Genomic DNA, 21959 nt, shown 5'->3' with positions numbered 1-21959 from the left:
CACTTTTTTCCTGATCCTGCCCTCTTAAATGCTGTCTGACTGATTTAGAATTTCTGTGTTTCTCTCCATCTTCTCACTTTCAGTTTCCTGCTGAGTCCCATTCTGAAATGCCTGCTGCTCCCACTCACCCACATACACCTCACTCAACCCACACTCCCACTATTTTCTCCTTCTGAGCAGAAAGGAGGTTATTTTTAGAGCTCCGTTGATGGGTTTAAAGATACTAAGTCCACATTGTGCCATGGATTTTCAGGGAGGAAACAGGCTGTTTCTCTTTTTGCTCCCCTCACTTCAATTCATTTCCTTCCTTGCTTCCTCTCAGAGATTTTGCCCAAACAGCACCTCATAATAGCACACTTTCATTTTTTCACCATGCCTCAACTCTTTCTCTAACCAACATTACAGCCATTGCAACACTATCGCCACCACCACACTCACACCTCCACAGCTCTCATGTTCTCGCTCTTTATCTTAATTTGTACTCTTCCCAACACAGAGTTTTTCTTCTCTCTCCTCTTTCTATTTACAATTGAAATGAAACATACACTACATTCAATATGACGCATACGTTATAAATTATATACATTTCCACCAACTGCGTCAAAAAATGGAGAAAAAGAATAGAGACCTGGAAGGCAATGTACTGAAACTTACGTAAAAAATAACAAAACAAATAACAACTAAGGAGTTTTGTTTTTACACATTAAAATATTCGTCTACAGATGAAAATGTATGTTTCAGATGTATTCAATTTGGAACCAAGCTGTTGAATAAAGTTATGAAGTATGCATATAAGTGATAAAAAACAGACTTGGATATCTTATATAATATTGTTTATCTATTTTAACCCAAAGGGAAATAAAAAGTTTTCTCTCAGTAGATTTTATAGAGATAATAGTAATAAATTAATTTAGCTTTTTAATGCAGTTCAAGAGGTGAAGGTTTTATTTCCAAAGAATTTACTAAAATTGTAGTAGTAAAAAAGATAATTATAAATTAAGTGAATGTGTCTTTTCATATTGTACCAACTTTTATATCAGAAGGACAGAAGAAGTTATGGATTTAGACAACAATCATTCATTAATTGAATTTGAATTATTTTACAAAAAAGTAATGTTCTGGGCATACTGTGGTGGCGTAGGGGATAGCGCGACCCACATTTGGAGGCCTTGACTCCTCGACGCGGCCGTCGAGGGTTCGATTCCCAGACCCGACTGACATTTGCCACATATCTTCCCCCTTTCCTGTCAGCCTACTGTCATAAAAGGGACACTAGAGCCCACAAAAAGACCCCCTGGAGGGAAAAAAAAAAAGTAATGTTCTGAATAAAATGTTCAGTTGATTCTTCTTCTAGCTTTTGCAGGTAACGTGTCAATGTTAAAATGGAATTTGGAGCTAATGAATTGGTTGCAGGAATAGATATTATTTATTATTTTAAAACTGATCTCTTTTTAATTAGGATGGGTAGAAAGTTTGAGTTATTTACTTCTTATTACAGTAATCTCATTCTTAGTATGTTTTTTTTTTTCTTCTTCTGTCTGTAATCTGGATTTGTCATCTTTCAGAATGTCGGGTCTCTGGAGCTTGTCTGTGCGTGGGAGATGATTTCAGAATGACAGTTTGACAAAGGATTTTAACTGGATTTATGTGGTGTCATTTTCAATGAAACTAAATCATTCCAGATTAAGTGACTTGATTGGAAATGTTTTCCTTAAGTAAAACCTAAAAACTTATTGAACAACAATATGCTGTATGACTGCTAAAGATAAACTTACATATTTGTGATGTGAAAGGTTTTTTTTTTTTTTGTTGAAGCCCGTCATTTCTGTATGAATGTTGTGATTGTTTCACAGCTCAATTGTGCCCTCTATCAGTGGGCAGCCAAAATGCAAAGACAACTTTTTACCTTTTAGTACACATTGCAGCATAATTGAAAACTGTAGAGATTCTGGGTAACTTTAACAAAAAAAAAGAGGGGGGAAAAAAAGCTCAGGTTAAATAAATTTGATGAGTTATTTGTAGTAATTTTGGTCACAGAAAAACATACTTTAAGGTCTGCTTATCCGACACACACAGTGAGGTGGCAGTAGTTAAGGCCATCAGAGTGGGGGACTGGCACAGCCACCTAGCAGCTTCTGTACATTTCACCAGCTGTGTCAAAAAGCCCACAGCATGTGTTAACACTTTACTCCCCAGATAGCTATGATGACAGCGTCAGCCTGTCTCTTTAAGAGTCTGTGTGGAATGTTGTGGTCTGCCCAGGCGTTTGGGGTAGTGCCCTCACCCACACATAAACACAACCCTTAAAAAAGTGACTCAGGCTGATTCTCACTCTTTCTCCTGTTTCACTTCAAAATAATTTTCATTGCAGTCCAGTCTGCTTTGTGGAACCAGTTTTTCTTTTTCCCTGAGGTTGTCTTATTGGTTTTCTAGTAAAATGCATATATTTTTTCTAATATGCTACAAATAGATGCACCAGTACAAAGAGGACATTACTTTTTGACTTGTGGAATAGTTTTCAGACCCAATACCACAGGTTTTATGAAAAATTATACATTGAAATCCAGAAGTGTTAATCAAATGTAGGTAGAAGTAACTTTTGGTTTATCACAATTTATTAATTTAAATCATGTTTCCACTTGAGATTATTCAAATGAAACATTATTATTTGTTTTCTATATATTTTCTTATTTGTTACCAAGAACAAGCGGAACAAAGTCATCAGCTGGCCACCTCTAGCTGGAGCCAGAGAGCCCTCAAGTGGTAGGAGTTGGTACTACCTATTCATGTGAATGTGATCAATAGGCAGGCCCTCTTTATTAGATCCAGATTTGACCGTCTGAAGGCACAGATGAATGATTTTCGTAGTCTGGTGAGCAGCCCTCATCGAGTTCAGGCTGTCAGACTTGTCTAGGGGGAGGTTAGAAGGGGACTCTGGCCTCAAAGTGAAAGCCTTGAGAATGTGGGACAGGGTAAACCCTAAACCTTAGAGCTCAGCCCAGGCCAACGAACAACACTCTTCTTATTTAGCTGGTGGGCCAGACTCAAATGAGAGGTGACAGCATATTCATTTCACTCAGTGTTTTTCTTTAAGGGCTTTTTTAAATGTCGGTGAATGATGAGCGGTCAGTGGATTTATAGTTCAGAGGATGATTTAGGTATTTTAAATAGTCCTACCTTCCTCCTGCTTTTGCTCTCCCTGATTCCTTTTACCCACTTTCGTTGGCTTTTCCAGGCCACATTTTATTTGTGTAGGGATGACCTCCACTCCGCAAGTGCGAGATGATTTAAAATGTAAATTGAGCACCCTGGGTTCTCATGTTGAGTCTGGACTGGCTGGCTGGGCTGTGCCCACACTTACAAATGAATCTACCTATAATAGGTGGTCTGGAAGACCCATGTATGTGCTGTTAGGAATACATGGTGAATTGTGGTGTTGTGAAATGAAATTTCATAGACACACCAAATCACACAAGTATACTCTTTGGCTTGTATTTGAGCCATTCTAAAGGAGGTTAATAATAAAATGCTGCTTGTCTCGCCACCACATGTCCTTCCAGGCTCGTCCAGTTCTCATCTGTTCTCTACCCCTAAGGGCAAAAATACCAAGACCAAACAGGAATCCTCCACAGTACTGGGACATCAGGAGGTTTTGGGGTGACGCCTTTCATTTATAGGTATGCTTTTACCTTCATAAATGCTGGCCTCATAAAAAGGCCACTTTGCTTTCCTTTAATACTTCCTCTTTGCAAATGACCACCTTTCACACAAGTAGTAGTTTGTGTTTCTTTTCTTTGTTTGATTTTTGTCAGCAGTGGTTTTCAATTTGGTCCTTTCTCATCTTTTCCTTCTTAATCATAAACTGATGTTGAGATAATTGAGTCTTTAGATTGTGCACTGGGGTTTTTTTTTTTTGTTATCCTCTTTGGAAGAGTTGTTGATCTGCTTTTGGAGTTATTTTGGTGAACTGTACACTCAAGGGAAGGTTCACCTCTGTCAATTTCCAATTTGTGAACAATGGCTCTCACTGTGGTTCCCTTTATTCTCAAAGCCCTGTAAGTGGTCGTGTCAACCTTTCTATACCGATAGAGGTCAATGCTTCTTTCAGTCTTGTTTGTTCTTGATTTTCCTGAAATTGAGGTATAAATTAATATATGCTATTTTTCAATATGTTTGCCAATTTTATCTTGTTAGACAGGTAAAGTTTAAATGACGTTTTGATTCTACACGTCAGGTAGAAATCCAGCCAATGTGAAGTTAGTGAAACTGAACAGATTTTCAAACAATTTTTTTTTTTTTCGGGTCAGGGATACATTACTAATAAAACGTTCTCAATGCCTTATCACAAAAACTCTGGACAATTCATATAAGGTAGAAGCACTTTCAGCCTGTGAAACTTGAAGCTTGTGGTTGTTTGCCATTCCTTGTCTGGGTCATAAGTGCTTGAGAGCATGCATGAAAAGATTTGATATTCAGGCCCTGCCTTCCCTGGTGCCACAGTGTGATTTTCTCCCTCCCTGTGGAGCAAAGAAAAAGGGCTGGAATGAAGTAGGACCCAATCTCCATCACCAGATCATCTCTCAGTAGCCCCTCAACTAAATAAATAACTCATTACAGTTGAGAGCAAGGAGCTTCATTTACTCCAGGCGATGTAATCACACAAGCCTGCAGGTTGCCCGCATCATCTCAAATACAAGAGCAATCGGTGGAATCCCAGGAGGAGGTGTTGTAAATGTTAGCTTGCCAGCAAAGAGTAACTGGCAGGGTAACTGGGTGTTTGTGGGCAGGATTCCAAACTGGCAGAGAACTTTGCTTCAGTGCAGATCAGGATTGCAGCTTTCTTATAAAAGCACACAAGGAGAGTCAGAATACATCAATACTGAAGCACTAATGTCAAACTGGAAGGAGACACAATCATCTCACAGCTACATTCCACTCCTAATGCCATTGCCAGATGGGGCAGGATTTTATGAAACAGAAAGACAGAGGATTTAAAGTCTCTTTAATATCTTCTTCAACTGTCTTAAGAAAACATGACAAGCAAAAGAGAGAGAATGAAAAGGGGATAGATTTCCAGCAAGTACTCAGTTAGTGTCAAAAGAGACTTAAAGAAACTATGTCCATCTACACACATGGATAATGTGTGTATACCTCTGGTAATGACTGAGCCCACCCCATCTCACTGAAATGAGTTAAAATTAACAAAAGTAATAGTAAGTATAAAGGACAGACCAAAGAGAATTAGACATTGCTTTTAAAATGTAGTTCATCTGAATCATTTAAAAAAAATAAACTTAAGAAACAGGCCAGGACAAAAATGATGGTGCATGTTAAACTAAGCTGTGTTTTCTAATTAGCATTACAGCTGTGTTCAAGCTTGTAATCAAAAAGTCTGTCTATTTAAAGGGTGACAAGTTGTCACTATGCTAGTGGCATGGTGTGCACAGCACCAAAGATGGACCTAAAGGTACAAAGAAGAGAAATTTGGCCTAGGATATTAGAAAAACATTTAGAGACAAGTATGCTGAAGGTAAAGGCCATCTCCAAGCAGCTTGATGCTCCTGTGGCTACTGTCACATTATGCAGATGTTTAAAGCCCATTGGACTCTAGCTGACCTTCTAGACCTTATGAAGAAAACTGATGAGAAATGGAACAGAGGGATAATATTAATGGCAACCAAACAGTCCAGAATAGTCGACAAAGAAATTAAAGGTCAACTCAAAGGTCTATCAGGTACATCCGTCCCAGAATACACCATTGGATATTATTTGAGCCCAAGTGCACTTCATGGGAGATAACTAACAAGGAAAGCAAAGAATAAGAAAGCAAGTCTGGAATTTGTACTAATGCAAAGTTTGGGAGAATTTTGTGACAATTCTCTCAAAGTTCCTGGGTGACTAGTCTTTAAATAGCTGAGGTAGAACTGTTACATTTTAGCAAGGCACATCAGTTCAATGGTCATAGATGTAGAAATGAAGCATATCAAGAAAAGAACGCAGTCCCTACTGTTCTGGGTTTTCTTTGTTGTGTCTGGCAAAGGGTGACTTGAATCTGTGCATGGTGCAATAACTGTCTTCCTTGGGAACAAGGCCTGTGTGAGAAGAATAAAATCACGAACAGTTCCAAAAGGCAGGAAGGTCTGACCGAGAAACGTCTGATGTCTGTCAGCAATCTTTGGGGACAACAAAAAGGGTTGTTGGCAATAATTTTTCTCACATTTTGTCATATTTGTAAAACCTTTCCAACACAGAAAAGATTATTACCAAGTAAAAATGTGGTATGCTGATGAGATTCTACCAAAGAAAACTGAATCCCTTTTTTCACTCAAAAGATGATTAAACAAAGCATTTTTGTGGGTGAAAAAACTTTTGTAGCAAAATTAAGGCACATTTTTTCCCCAAACAGAATTGCTTTCTTTGACTGCTGAACTAAATAGGATATTTGTCACATAAGAAGCAGAAAATGCTTATAATTATTTTTCATGGGCCCATTTTTACACTTCAAGTGTTGTTTTTTTATGTAGGATTGGGTCAGGAAAAATGAGGTAGTCATGGACAACGGTTGATTTTGTGTTGATGCAGTTTTGACTTAATTTGGTCAAATGTGGATCATTGTCCTGTTGAAAGTTTGGTAGAATCAATAAGATTTTTCTTTATCAAGTCTTGGTGTTTCGAAGAGTCCAACATGATTCCCTTGGGTCTCAACAAAAAGACAAATAGGCCCATGGCATTACAGTCACTCCACCATGGTTAAAAGAGGGCAGAGCTGCTATTTTACATATTCATCCCTTGTTTCACTCCAGGTCCACCTGGAATGTTTGTTGCCAAAGGTTTTGTCATAGTTTTCTTCACCAAAGCACAGTTCCCATTAAGTTCCACGTGACCTTTAACACGCTTTTTAAGTCTGAGGTGGCAGGGGAGAAAAGGCTTTGTCCAGGCTAGTTTCCCAAATATTTGGTTGAAATATAGATAGTATTTAATATTTATTATGCTCTTCCTACAGTCCTGTTTATTGGTAAGATGATGAAGGGTTCTTATCCAGCCTATAGACTAGTGACTAGAAAAAAATACCCTCTCCTTTACATTATATGTATTACCTAGATAAACAAAAGTGTTGCTAGAAACTAAACAGTTTACAATTCTAAACTCTAAATCATAACAAAACTCTTCAGTTAGATTTATTTTCAAATTATTGCAAGAGGTATCAACAACTGGATAGTTCTAGCATGCATTATAATCTAATGTGTCACTGGTGATTTTGTTAATTCTTTAGATTAAATTTTTCACCCCATAAAATTGTGTTCTAAAATTCCTGGTTTTGAATTTTGGGCTTCACACACCAAATGTCATTCTAAATGTCATCCTCTTTCAAAACTTTGACATTTTTAAAACCTATTTAAAATTTTAACTTTTGCAAAGTAGATTTGTTCAAAACTGTGGATTTTGTCACAACCCAGCCAATGAGAAAGTTTGTGGTGTGAGTAAGACTGACTGTTGCTCAGATACTGTGCCCTTTTTCATTCCTTTGTCATTTCAAGAAGTTTAGTGGTTACTGCTCAAATGTGTTAGAAAACTTCTTCCACAGCATCCTGAGGAAGGCAAACACAGCAGGCACATGAATGCCATTTTTCTGCAAAACGGATGTTGGGATTTCCGTCCATTGTTTCTCGCTGGGAACACCATTATCAGTGTTGTTGTTCCTAATCATTGCATTAGGAAATGGTGCAACAAACAGAAGGTCCAGCCGCTGATGAAAGGCAAACCTTCAAGCTGATGATCCTATCACTGTAAAACATATGTGCAGTTTTACTTTCAAAGATTTTCTTTTGTTCAGTTGGATGTTGCCGATATTTTTCTTCTGAGGCCTAAATAAATATGTTTCTGTAGTCATAATACATATTGTGCTGCATCATTTGGAATATATAGAAATTTGTTAGGTAATAATCATTAGAGAAGCAAAACAAAGGCGTATCTAATTACAGAACAAATAGTCACAAAAAAAAAAATTATTTCTATGTGTCCAAATTTCAAGATAAAGCATTCGGATAATGTTTTTCTTCCAGCTGACCCAATGCAAATTCACAGGAGAACCTTATGTTTCACTTTGGTTTGCTTTGTATGAAACAGTGACCTTGATGAGGCAATAAAACATCACGGTTGGGCTGCTTTCCCCACCGTAAATTGCCCCACATCCTTTGGGGGTTGTGATGGAGGGGATTCTCTTGTTCGAAGATGAGGGGAGCAACTTGAATGAAGGAAATGAAGTTGGTGAAGTGAGCGGGGTCAAAGGAGCAGGAAGAGGTAAACTCCACCAAATAGAGTCTTGGTTTGTTTGAATGTTCCACACTGTACAAACATTTAAGTATTTTTACATGCCCACTCTTAAATCTACTATTATAAAATGTTGAAATTAAGTGTGCTAATTAACATTATATGCTTTTCCATTGTTTTAGCCAAGGAGCTCTGATCTGGCACTATTATAATATATTGTTTTTCAGAGCAAGGGCAAGAAATATAGAGTTTTCTTAGTCTTCCAGCATTAGTAATTATTTTTGAGTTTGGTATATTTTGCATACATTTTGGTCTATATTAAAAGCTTCTGTTGTACCGTGTCCCACTGTTTCCTCCACTATGTGAGTGATATGGTTCAGTGCCCAGGGCAGCACTCTGTCAATGATGACACAAATGTTCATGTCTTATTTGAATCTTCATATTTGGAGATAAATTAATAGGCTCTTTCGGAGCCTTCCTCCCTTTTAAAAATCTAGCATGTTTATACATATGGAGAAATAAAAACATTTCTTTCACTGTATGCCATGAAGTTATGATTACCAAAATTATTGCTGTACTCAAATATTAGGAGATATCTTTTATTCTGTTTTTCATTGTTAAAAATTCTAAAGTTTAAATACACTAAGCTTACTGTGACGTAAAAGGAACAGGAAAAGCTCAATTGATAATTGTATAGCTTTGTAATGCAGTGACACGTTCCTAAGGTTAATTCACAAAATTTGAGTAAAACAGATGCACTCAAACAAGGTCTCGAACACATTTCAGTTGGACAGTACAGAATGTACGTCACCTCGAAAATGTGTGTATGTATTCTAATGTGTGCATCAACAACAGCAAAAGACCTGTTGAGGTGGCTGGTAGCAGAGTGTTATTATCCATTGGGAAATTATTTCTATATTGACATTTGATGAAAAAAAAAAAAAAAACTCAAAGAGGAAGAACTTAAAAGAAATATAAAAATAAAGATTACAGCATTAAAATACACTGAGGTATAAATCAAGTCATGCTTAGCACATTTCAGCAACAAGGCAGGTCCAAGTGCTTCACGTGATAAAAACATAACACTGTAATCAGTTGTGTTGGGAACAGCAAACAATCAACAAGCGTTACATTTTGTCAAATACCATAATCAAAATTAATGAGAGTAAGCATTTTAAAATATTAAAGATACATCTTATTTATCTGAGACATGCCCTCTGTCCTGAAGAAACTAAACCTGAAGTGTTTGACCATAAAAACTATTTTTGCATTTGGAGAATAAAAAAGGGGAAGTTTGTAAGCCAGTTTGTAGTAGCATCAAGTTGTGGGTGTATTTTGATTCAGACAGGACTGGTTGACTTCCCAAACAGATGCTGTCATATGAAAAGGACAAGACACAAATATATGAAAACATCAGAAAGTAAACACTTGGACAAAGATGTACAGTTTAGATGGACAATTGTGCAAAAATACAAACAAATTAGTTAGAAAGCAACATGTCTTCTTTCTGAAAGTCTGTTGTAGTCCACTTTCAAAGACGAGGAAGAGGTTGCTTGCCAAGAGCATAATTCATGTACAACCCCCTGAGATGAGCACCGTTTTTCCATCTTTCCCCAGGTTTTCAGTTTGGATGGTTTGGACTGTTTGTGTGCTTTTTCAGTTGGATGGCTTTTCAGGTTCTCTTGCCACATTGTTTCCCTTCAGTGCACTACACCTCACGTTTATTGTTCTTCCGACAAAAAGTAAAGCTATTTAAAACCAAACTGTTGCGTTCTTATCGTACGTAAAGACTTTACAAATTAGATTTATGAGACTCTTTCTCCCCCTCTTGCCTTCTCTATTTCATGGTTCAGTTGCCTCACACTGCAGGCAAAGGGGAGGTTTTCTCTTGCTGCTTATTGGCCGCGGCTCTCTCATTTCAGGAGCATTTCCATGCCTGCGCCCGGCGCTCTTTCAGACACCGTCAAAAAATAACTCACTGTCATCATCAGTGGAAAACACCTTCGACTCTTGACGGGACTAATTATCTCAAATTCAAGAGGAGTGATTTTTCTTGGTGGAGGGATATCGACAAAAGAGAGAGAGAGAGAGATCGACCGCAGTAACGACAGGTGAGTGGCAAGTTTTTAAGCTGTTCTGGGTAAATGCGCGTGCTGGCAGACAATAAATCATTTCCGCGTGTTTGTTTTCATTGTAGCATGGTCACGCTCGCGATTGTTGGCTCTATCTCTAATTTTTATTTTTGCTTTATTTCATCCTATTTTAAGTAGCGAGAAGATGTTTCTTAAGTGCGATGATGAAGTGAAACTGCATTTGCCTCAATGTTTCTACTTCATTACATCAAACTTGTTCAGATTTAACTTATTTCTTTTTTTTTTCTTTTTTTTTTAAGTTAATGTTTGGCTATTGAGACTTTTTGTTCTTCAAAGTCTTATCATGGTGGAGGTAAAAAGAGCAGAATACGTATTAGCTGAATACCATTTGTCTCTAGTTTATGATGGATAACTGCAAGGTAAAGATGCTTAAAATGTAACACTAGAGGGTTCCCCGGCCCACGGGGCTGTCTCGGAGGAAGGTTCACGCCGTTATTCACCAGTCCTCCTCTAATTGGCTGCAGATGCGGTGTCCTGTAGGGTCTTTTTTATCGGCTGGAAATCGGATGCATTTTTTGCGTCTGCACAAATATAAAGAAGAAAACAATGCCTAAATACTTATTTTAAAAGATTGTAAAACGTTTAACTCTACCGTTAATAATTCTAAAATTAATGCACAGTTGTAAATTAAAAACATGCATGACTGCACAGGGCAGAGATGTTCCTTGGGATTATTAAGCGATGGCCTGCCATTGTAGACATTCACATAACCTCATTTGCTTCATCACCCATCTGTATATAAGAGGCGCTTGTGGCTCTGCGCTGCTGATAATTGCAGAAGTATAAGGAAGGACTAAAAAACACCGTCCCCTCAGTGCCCTTTCACCCGAGACTTTGTAAGCTGCACTTATTAAAGCGAAAAGTGTTTCAATATGTGGTAAGCTTTAGGGGGAAAACGTGATGGGGGTTGGGATGGGGGCCCTCGTGTTTTTTTTTTTTTTTTTTTTTTTTTTTTTTTTGTTGCTCAGTTTCTATTGGCTAGACTTGAAGTAAGTAATTTATCCACGTTAGCTCCAGGTCACTGTTGTAATTTCCATCTATTGGCGCTGTTAAATGTAGGGAGGGTAGTAATTAAAACATGCCCCATATCTAATAGCTCATACCAGATCTTAGGGGAGAAACGGGCTTTGTGAATGAATCTGAGTTTGAATTGACGTGCAGATTTGAGGGAGAGTGTACATGGGTTAAATTTTACTTTAAATTGGTGGAGGTGTTGAACCTTGTGTTTCTTTAATGGATTCACAACCTTATGATAATAATAATAATAATAATAATAATAATAATAATAATAATAATAATAATAATAATAATAATAATAATAATAAATAAATAAATAAATAACAGTTTCCATCAATTTTCTTTGTCTTTCATCTTCTTTCAGGGCCCATTGGACACTGAGCACCCTTGGGCCAGTCTGTCTAGTAGACATGTTTCAAACTGTCCCTGACACGTCGTCTTACGTTAAGGTAAGACACCACCGTCTGTTGGATCAGGTAATTTTGCAGGGTTCTTTTCTTTCAGTTTGCTGTGATAGTCAACAACAAAGTTTGCCAAGGCTCCATTTCAACTTACATGATGCTATAATGTAGTTATTATGTTAGATCATTTTGTTTCTTGTTTTTAATGTAGACAGTTTAACAATTTAACTAAGAGAGCTTTACAATCGGAAAACATAGACATGTGCTGGTATGGGATTCATTAAATAAAACATTTAGTGTAATCTAAATGATTTTATTTTAACCGTAAAAACTACAATTATTCTTACTTCATGAGTAAATGATATATTGTATTATGTTTAGAATGTAAGCAATTTGTTATTATTTCTACATAATACAAGCACAGATTCCTTACAGTTAGTCCAGTTTTTTTTCAAACGATACACTATTTGCTGTTCAATTATCATATTTTTGTATTCGTATCATATCTTCACCTCGAGTGAAGATATTGGTTCAGTCATCTGAGAATCGCTATCTCATTTGTGATGTGTGGTGTCCAGTATGGCTGACATCTTTCCGTGAGTTGTATCATGAATAATATTTAATCTATTTAAAAGCTAAATATTTTCAAAAGACTTGTGGTTAGAAAAATATCTGACCTGATGCCCGAACATTTCTTGAAAATGTGACTTAAAGTGCAACTCAAATGCGTCACCAAGTTGGGGATTTGAGACATTATATTTTATGGTGTGTTCTCTGTGTTTTGGAAGTCTGATTTTCCAAGGTTTTAGTCAGCAAAACAAGAACACCCAGAATTCCAACTGGGAAACTCTGGGTTTGTGGAACATCCCTAAGCTCAGATTCCGATATGGCTGCCTAACATAACGCTTAAACTTGGTGAAATATGAAGGCATGAATAGCAGTTTTAACAGTTTGTCTTATATTAAATAAGTGTCACACATATTAGTAGATACATTTGTGTCAGTTTGAATTATCAGCAGTTGCTCCAAAAGGAACTAACAAAATTATTCTGGTTATCTGACAGTCTGTGGAAAAGGAAACGGTTTTACCTGCCACCTTCAAAGGGTGGTTCTAGACAAGGGCCAACTGGGGCCCCTGTACTGAAGAGATAATACTAAATCTTTTTCTCATGGTGAAATGCTCTAGAACAGAAACAGTAGGTAATTGGTTCTCTTTCACTAGTTTAATCTTTTATCTTTACAGTTTCCCTTTAACATTGAATTAGAAATGAAAGTATCACAAGTAATTGTGACTTGTGATACTGGATCACAATTTTCATCTGTTACATCACGAGTCTGCAACCTGATCTTGTAGACTCCTGAAGTGTCTCTTTGGCTCACTTTATATATATTTATATATTAAATGACATATTGACCTGTTTATTTTTATTTTATTTTATTGTCCTTTATTTTGTTCTGTGACCCCATAAAAAAAAGACTGTGCCTCTGGTAAATTTGGTTTAGAACTGCCACCATGTTAAGGTAAACCCTTTAGTAATAGTTTGGTAATCTTTTATGTCCATCAAAAACCAGTACTTATCTATTGCTTATTTTTAACATGGAGGATAAACTATATGTGGAAAGTCATCATAAGAATTTATTAAAATTTGGACAAGTACATTTTAAGATTTGTTTGAAATCTAACTAGGTTATTTAAGCATGTGAAGCAGTAAAATCTGGTTATTATGTTCTCAAATGAAATGTTTGTGAAACATCATAGCAATTATATAAATAAAATTCTAGCAGTTTGTTTGGTCATTGATGAAAAATAAAGACTTTCATTTCACTGCAGTGTCAAGGTGACTGACAGTAATAATAATAAAGCGATACCTGGTTACCCTGAAGTCACGATGCTCTGTTGTTGCAGTTTTTCTTCCTTTTTGCTCATTAAAATGTGGTGTTACGTCTCATTATCCTGCCTTACGTCATGAATCCGCTCTCTGTCCGTCACGCTCCTGAGAGGGTAAATAGAGCAAACAACGCACATCTGGTTTTCATATGAATCCCGCATCTCGTCCCGCGTTCATGGCGCAGCGGGGATATGATACATCCAACGGATTCACACGTCTAGAAATAGCACTGAAACGCGAAATGTCTTTTTTTTTTATAAAAAAAAAAAAATTATGTTTAATTTGTAAAATAAAATCAAATATATTCTGTGTATATAAAGTGAAAAAATGTCTTTGAAAGCCGAGTGACTGCGTCACGTTTGACTCCTTGGACTGTATGCTACATTTAAATGAGTCATTGTACAGTGTAGGGCTATGTTTCTATCTTAATAATCAAGGTGTTTTTCCAAAGGGCGACTTCTTATGTTTTGAAGACTTATACCCCCCTTTTTTGAATAAAGGCTCCTTTCATCCAACCGCAGCGTTTGTGCCACCACTGAGAGACTTTGCGTTTCAGGAGTCGGAACAATTCCCGATTTGTTGTAAGAGAGCCGAATAGCAGGGAATGTTTAAATAGAAAATATGAGCCTAAATGACTCTTTCTGTAAGAGGCGCAGGGAAAGGAGAAATATATATTTTGTGACGCTTTGTGTTTCAGTTTGTTGTGGAAATGCAGCCTAGATTGTTTCCTTTTATTCTGGCGTTTCCGATCTGTGACTCCAGGGTTAAGCGTGTCTTCGCAATTGTTGCTTCCCTCTCAATCGTGCAGGGAGATGCTGGTCAGCATGTGGCACGCCTCAGTGTACGAAATCAAAAAAAAATATTCCCCATCTTTCGAGCGAATCCAAAGGGCCCCGGCATTTGGTTTTGTTTGGTTAAGGCCAGGCGAGACTGGAACTCTCCAATAAAAATAAATCTCAAATTAATTATGGCCTAGAGCGAGGGGCCAGACAGTTCGTGCTTCTATGTGCTGCAGACTCCAGTTTTTTTTCTTCTTCTTCTTCTTTTTTGCCTTCAGTATTTTGACTCGGGTAAATGCCTTTTAGCCTGAGAGCAGGAATGATCTGAATACAAGTCTGCAGTTTAATAAACAGGAGCAATGCCTGGCTTACATGGACTGAGGATTCTTCGACTTCGGAATTGCGGTTATTTTTCTTGAATACTACCTATGTATTTTACCATGTTAAAAATGTCTAAAGGTGGTTATAAAAATGTCAAAACAAAATGGGGCTATATAAAACAAAGGGATTTTAAAAAAAGCAACAGGAGCCGGTTAATGTTGTGAGATACAACATCATGTCAGTTTTCCATACCTTTCAGCTCTTACCACATATTTATTTAAGTTGAAGAAGAAAAGATGGGCTCACAACAATTGAAAGGCTGCTGCACATACAAACTCACCAAAGTGTCCGCCCACCTCTGGCTTGCAGCCTCCGTGCTGAGACAGAGGAGCTACTGGCTGGTGGTGTAAGAAGAAATGTCTGGCTGTCTAGTTCCAGCGTCAAAGCCAGATGTTCTGTGGTTCACTGTGTAAACCAACTCGCATCTGTTTATTGGCCTTCTAAAATGTTTGTTACCGCTTTATTCATTATGATCTTGGGAGTTCTCGCTCCCTCATGTCGTTTTGATAAGATTTATGACTGGAATGATGGATTTTCTTGTAAAATAAAGGAAGTTTGCTTTTAAAACAATTATTTACAGGTTGGTAAGATTTGGTTTGACAAGAAAAGACAATGTTTTGGGAGGTGAAACAAGATGATTTGTGTTATTCAAACCCACTTAAAGTTGGCATGAAGAGTGTAAGTGAGAGTAAATTTGGCTTTTTATAATTAAGGTATATTTACAAAAAATGAAACTGTTAAATTTGTAGAGGCTTTAAATTATAAGCATGCAATGCAGTTCCAAAGTTGTTGGGCACCCCAAGCAAAATTTCCTTTAGGAGCCACAATTGAAATTCATAAAACGGAAGTTGGCTTTAGGTTTTTAATAGCTATAAGCCATATTCATCAAAATTAACAGAAGTAAACAATTTAACATAACACTATGTGTCTAATGTATCTGTATAGCTATGTGTTTCAGATTTTAAGTAGATTTTTGATATTATTATATTTCATTTATAAGCACCATATGAGCACAATTGGTGCTTTTCTCAACTTGCCATCCTTTTAAGCCCAAAGACCTGCAGGGGGGCTTTTAGCTGTTGCAAAGTTTGCTTATAGCTCAGTTTGACCCTGTTGGCATGGACTGGCATAAGATTCCTACATGTAGGATTAAGTAAACAATTATGGTATCATTGTATTTACAGACATTTAAAATAAAAATCCATAACATGATTTCATTGTTTTTAATTAAAAATCAATCAATTAATTAAAAGTGAAAGACAAAAAAGTTTTTTTTTATTGCTAAGATGAATAGCATGTTGAATTACACAGTAATATGGAATTTTCTTAAGCAAAACTATAGAATCTACTCTAGTAAAATACTGTTGCTTGTTATTTGCCAAATTCTTTATAAAGTGACTCAAGCAAAGTCAGTTTGATGTATGAGCAAACATTGTGAATGCTTGGAAGCCCCTGTTTGTTTAAGAGTCAAAAAAATGGATTGGAATTCGCATGCAATGGGTTAACGAATTCACCACCATATTATAAATGATTGAAAACTTTAAATAGTTAAATATTATTGCTGCTTTAGTCTGAATTAGGGTCACATCTTCATGGTAATAGTTTGATGTGTGTTTTCCTTATTTTAATTGAACTTCATTTAGCTTTGCTTCTTCTTAATAATTTCACTCAGTCAAAAGGCTAAGCTGAAGGTGGGCATAAAATTGTATTTAGCAGTTGGCCTCAGTTGACCTTGGGCCAGCCCTGCACACCAATCAAATCCTTCGATCAAGCTGATATTAGGTAGTTAGTTATTCAGGCTATCTATGAGAGGGAGGCAGTTGGGGCTAGGTAATTTTGCATGTTTGTTACAGCTATGGAAAAACTTCTATTGCTTCAAGACTTTCTCTGACACCTCAAAGAAATCACTTTTAGGCAAAATCTGAGTATTTCTCTTAAACTTCACCATATCTTAATACCAGTATTTGGTTGTAGTTAGATAGATAGATAGATAGATAGATAGATAGATAGATAGATAGATAGATAGATAGATAGATAGATAGATAGATAGATAGATAGATAGATAGATAGATAGATAGATAGATAGATAGATAGATAGATAGATAGATAGATAGATAGATAGATAGATAGATAGATAGATAGATAGATAGATAGATAGATAGATAGATAGATAGATAGATAGATAGATAGATAGATAGATAGATAGATAGATAGATAGATAGATAGATAGATAGATAGATAGATTGATTTATCTTTACACAGGTAGTCTCTCTATGTCAAGATGATGCAAAAAAAAAAAAAAAAAAAAAACCACCACAGTTTGGAATGTAAAGAAAAACAACAAAAACAAACAAAAAAAAAAAGCAAGAGAGTCACTAAAGAGTTAAACAAGGTGTCTCCCTTAATTACTCGAGTCAGAGCTGGCCTCAGGCAGGAGAAGCCTTGACCCTTAGCAGGATCCAGATGTGGTGGTCCCAAGGGTGGGGGCCCATGCCGCCTCGCCAGACCCCCAAGTGGAGTGCAGACAGGCCGGCCCTGCTGTCAGGGGCAGGCTCCATTTGAGTCTGAGGGGCCGCTTCCCCACAGGCATACTGCAAAAAAGTATTCATTATTCTTATCACTGGCTAAATCACAATGCGTTATTAAACATAGGAGACGATGTGTGCTCACGCTTGTCCAACGAAAAACTCTGTTTCCCCTTCTGTAATTGGACGTTGATTTACGAAAATATAACAATCTCATTCCTTAAACTCTGTTGACATGGTTTTTAATTAATTTGATTAAAATGCAGATCTTAAACTCGGAAAACTGACCTTTCTTTCAGTGTCTCTGAATACGTTCAGAATCTGGACACGTTCAGAATCTGGACACGTTCAGAATCCTTCTCCCTCTTTAGAATATGCATTAAAATTGCGCTTGATTTGAAGAGAACATTTTGAAAGTGCAGACAAGGAAGAGGGGGGTGAAGTGCCTTCGGAGGGAAGGATTCCTGACGTGAATGTGCACAGACAAATGTAGGAGTAAATAATAATTAAAATAATAATCAAATTGATTAATTAAGTTCATTTTGGTGCGCTTCTGTCTTTCTATGTCTTTTTCCACAGAACACACGTTGCGGAGCAACTTTTAGCTCACATCGCGGCAAAGAGCTGACTACTTGTATTTTAGTAATGTCAAAAGAACACCTAACATATCTGATCGCAAAAAAGACAGGGGGAAAAAAGCAACCCACAATAAAACCCTGTCATATCTATCTCCTCAGTTTTGATTTAGAGCTCAGTTGGCATTGAGGGAAACATCTGTCCACTCCCAGGGATGAAATGCATTACTTCCACTATGAAATCCAGAGTAAAATTGTGAATAGGCTTGATTTACTGGGGGATGGAAGCATGGCCAGATGTGTCTGAAATGTAGGCGTGAGTCAAAAAGCGCCCTAAAACATTAAGTTCCATAACTTATATTCATTCGTAAAAAAAAAAGAAAGAAAGAAAAAAAAAAACTTCAAATAAAAAAAAAGAAATATCTGGACAAATAAACCCTTCTTCCACAGCAGCTGTGACATTTCCGCCAGGGAATAAATACATAACGCGCAACAATATCCTTCAGCCGGCACAACACTGCAATGGCCGTGTGCAACGCAGGCAGCCCAGCCATCCTGTAAATATTTCCGAGCAGAAAAACATAACAGCGGAGCGAACACTCAATTGTTTCCCTGCTTATCTCTCTGGGACAGTATCCTGCCTTTTTTTTCTTTTCTCTCTCTCTCTCTTTTTTTTTTTTTTTTTTTTTTTTTTTTTGAAGGCAGGACTTTCGGTGACACACAGCTTCCTTCTCAAACCTTCTCAACAGCGGTGACTTCACTTCCCAAATTTAGAGGAAAGAAAAAAGTCAATCCGGTAAAGAGAGAAAAAAGTGTCTCCTTCTCTCCGCCACATAGTACCGGGGGGGCACTGGAATTAACTCAGGAGCGTGTCATGTTTGGGACATCGTCGGGGTCCGCTGAAAATTGGGCAAAATGGACGGAACTATTAAGGTAAGGGTGGAGGACGGGGTGTATGAGTTTGTGGGGAGACAGTTTTTTGCGGAGTTGCGCCTCCTTTTTTAAAGCAGCGGATTGAAACGATCCTCTGTCTCGGTCTGTGAGCTGGAACCTCCAATCCGACGACGATGAGAGATATTTTTCTCTAACCAAGGTTTCTCTTCTTTTCTTCTTTATTCCAAAGCATTTTATCCCTTTTTATAATAAAGGCTTTCGAGGATACACGCTTAGTGGATCCAGATCTGAATCACGTTGTGGAGTTTTCGGGGGACCGGGCGCATCATTACGCACGTCTGGGGAAGCCACTAAGGAATTATTGCTCGATTTAGACTAGAGACGCACTCTAGAGTCGTTTATGTGGTGTATATCTGCGAGTTCAAGCATTTTAGTTGAAGAGATTACTGGATGTAGCGGTCAGACTCGATGATGTTGAGCTGCGCAACAGCGGTGTGGGCACGTCGCCCGGCTCAGTCCTGAGGATCATGTCCGCGGGTTAACGGAGCGGTGATGGTACCTGGCTGGTATCTGGAAATCAAAAAGTCTGCATCTGCGTCTCTTTGCGGATTTCGATCGTTGCTGAAACTCCGCGTCTCCCCGCTGCCGGACACAGAGAGTTTTGTCAAGCTGCAAAGGAAAGCTGTCATTTGGTAACTGCCCATGCAGTTTGCAACACTCGAAACCGCAACGCTTCACAATGATACCTTGGCTTGGTCCTTAAATAGTTGCACAACTTATTTTGAAACGGTATGCTGTTAGTGGCAGAGCGCTGGTCTGCATTAACACCACTTGGCTACTGGTTCCCTGAGACTGGAATTCCAGATGCATTATGGCTACAGCCTCCAGTCCAGATGTTGAAGCCCCGCTTGTCCCCAGTTAGACACATTCAGTCTACAGAGCTTATTTACTCCTGCTGCGTCTGAGAGATGTTACTTGTTCTTTTTTTAATTCTTGGAAATTTAAAGTAGCTCGTTTGTGGTCATTGGGTGTGGTGTGATTTTTCTGGGAAAAAGAAAGAGACAGAGAGGAGAAAAATAGCCATGGAATTCCATCATTTATTGCTCACAGGTTTGTGATGTGCCATGGATGAATGGCCCTGGTGCAAAAGCATGGAATTTTTGTTAACTCGGATCTTTTTAACAAAGCAAGCAGTTCCAATAGCAAATGCAATCATAGTTGCATCCCTGGGTATAGATGAACTTGTACATTCATGTTCACAAAAAAAAAAAAAAAAAAAAAAAAAAAAAAATAGAAAGAAAGGACTCTCTAGCCATGAGAGTTTCCTGCTCTACACAATCTTTTCCTGACAGGTTTCCTCTTCCTCCTTAAACAAAGGACAGGAATGCCCCCCCCCCCACCCCCCCCCCACCCTCTGGGTGGCTCCTGTTAGGTTCACTGCGTGTTTGCGTGCATATGTGTGTGTGTGAACAGCAAACAGATACAAGTGTATTCTGAATGTAAAGCTATTGCATATACTATCTAGTCTTGACGTATTTAGGACCAGCTGCAACCCGGGCCAGACTGACTTGGCTGGTGTAAACAGAACCAAGGTGGCTCCCAGCAGGTGTTACACTCATACACAATGCTGATGATGGGGCTTGATTATGAGCTGCTGTGATTTATTTGCTGTTTTTTCCCAATCTTTGTCTAGGGAACACCCTACATAAACAACCCCTCTACTTAACTCCTCCCCCCAACCCCACCAAAAGGAAAAAATATATTCTGAAGGTTACTACTACCTGTGTGATTATGGTAATATTTGTTATAGTAATATCTATTGGAGAAGAATGAAAAACTATGTGGGAGAAGGCCATCTATTCTTAAGGCTGTCACACACAGCCTGATTTTGGGACGGCGATGGCTCTGGGGCTACAGTCTGTTTTGGTGTAATACCAAGACAAGTTTGTTTTATGTGAAGGAATAGATTGGTAGTTAACATTTTCTGTTTGAAAATATATCTATGCAATATCTAAATTACTATCCTGTAACTTTGAGGCTTAAACTTGGAATAGAGGTCCAATCTGGGATTTTAGACATTTACATGTTTTAGCTGAGACTGAGAAGCATTACAATGCAATCCTGAACTAATTTTAATTTAATAGATATTGGTGCACTCATTCTAAACAACGTGAAACTGTGAAAGGGGGAAATATATCTAAATATATCTGGTTGAAAGGTGATAGGGTAGTGCTAAATCTGGATGAGACCTATAATTTCAAAAAATCTAGTTTCAGTATAATTTTTGAGGCTAAACAAAGATGCAGCCTGACCAGCTTCAAATAACAAAATAAATGTTATTGGACATTTTGTCTTTGGAGCGACGTGCTGAGATTAAAGTCAGAATCACTCAATTTCCATGCATACTGCTTTAATAATCCAGCTGTGCTTCATGACTGCAGTATTGAATTTGCACTAACACTGCATGTATGTAGTTGAAGATGTGTTTCTTTTGTTGTCGTTCTTGTAGATTTTGTCTTACAAAAATTTCTTCAGCAACATCTAGTCTGCACCAAATCATCTCTCTGTTAAAATAGCAATTCAGTAAGTTAGCTATGAAGGTGCAAAGTTGCTGTCATTGTTTGAGTCTGTTGTAGTTCTGATTGGAAATTGTGACTCGTGACTTATTTAACCCTGGTTACCTGTCCAGGTTGCGCCTCTCTCCTGTTGAGCACTGGAGATAGGCACCAGCACCCCTCAAAACCCCAGTAGGGATGAGTGTGTATGATAATGGAAGGATGGATGGATGGATGGATGGCTTTATAAAAGATAAACATTCTCATTCCAAATGTAGTCAATATGTTTTACCTCTAAACCTCGATTGTATGTAGACTTGACTCTCGCTCATGTTCATATGATGTGCATGAATGAAGTCTTTTCAAAATGATCATTGTGGTTGGAGCCAGCCTTTATAGGTACATTATTTTCCACATCATTTATCTTTAAATGACTGCTGGAGAAAAAAATTAAGTCAAATTAAACATTTAATTTCTATTTATTTTATAATTTATAAAAAAAGTTGACTAAAATCAGAAA

At 37.6% G+C, this 21959-nt stretch overlaps 1 protein-coding gene across 5 annotated transcripts in view; it reads left to right on the top strand.

Moving 5' to 3' along the window:
- The first annotated feature begins 9932 nt into the window (after positions 1–9932).
- Positions 9933–21959, top strand: part of fli1 (Fli-1 proto-oncogene, ETS transcription factor) — a 37710-nt gene continuing 25683 nt past the window's right edge. The window contains exons 1-2 of one of the 5 annotated variants that reach the window (XM_044118691.1): positions 9933–10382; positions 11806–11890. In XM_044118691.1, coding sequence (XP_043974626.1) covers positions 11852–11890 — 39 coding nt within the window. In that variant the 5' untranslated portion in view covers positions 9933–10382; positions 11806–11851. Of the gene's footprint in view, positions 10383–11805; positions 11891–12604; positions 18924–18947; positions 19084–21959 lie in introns of those variants that run through there. The other 4 variants (XM_044118690.1, XM_044118693.1, XM_044118692.1 and 1 more) reach the window with 4 other exon arrangements.

Source organism: Gambusia affinis, linkage group LG06 (assembly GCF_019740435.1).
Source record: "Gambusia affinis linkage group LG06, SWU_Gaff_1.0, whole genome shotgun sequence".
Lineage (NCBI taxonomy): Eukaryota > Metazoa > Chordata > Actinopteri > Cyprinodontiformes > Poeciliidae > Gambusia > Gambusia affinis.
This window is presented reverse-complemented; position numbering and strand designations above follow the sequence as displayed.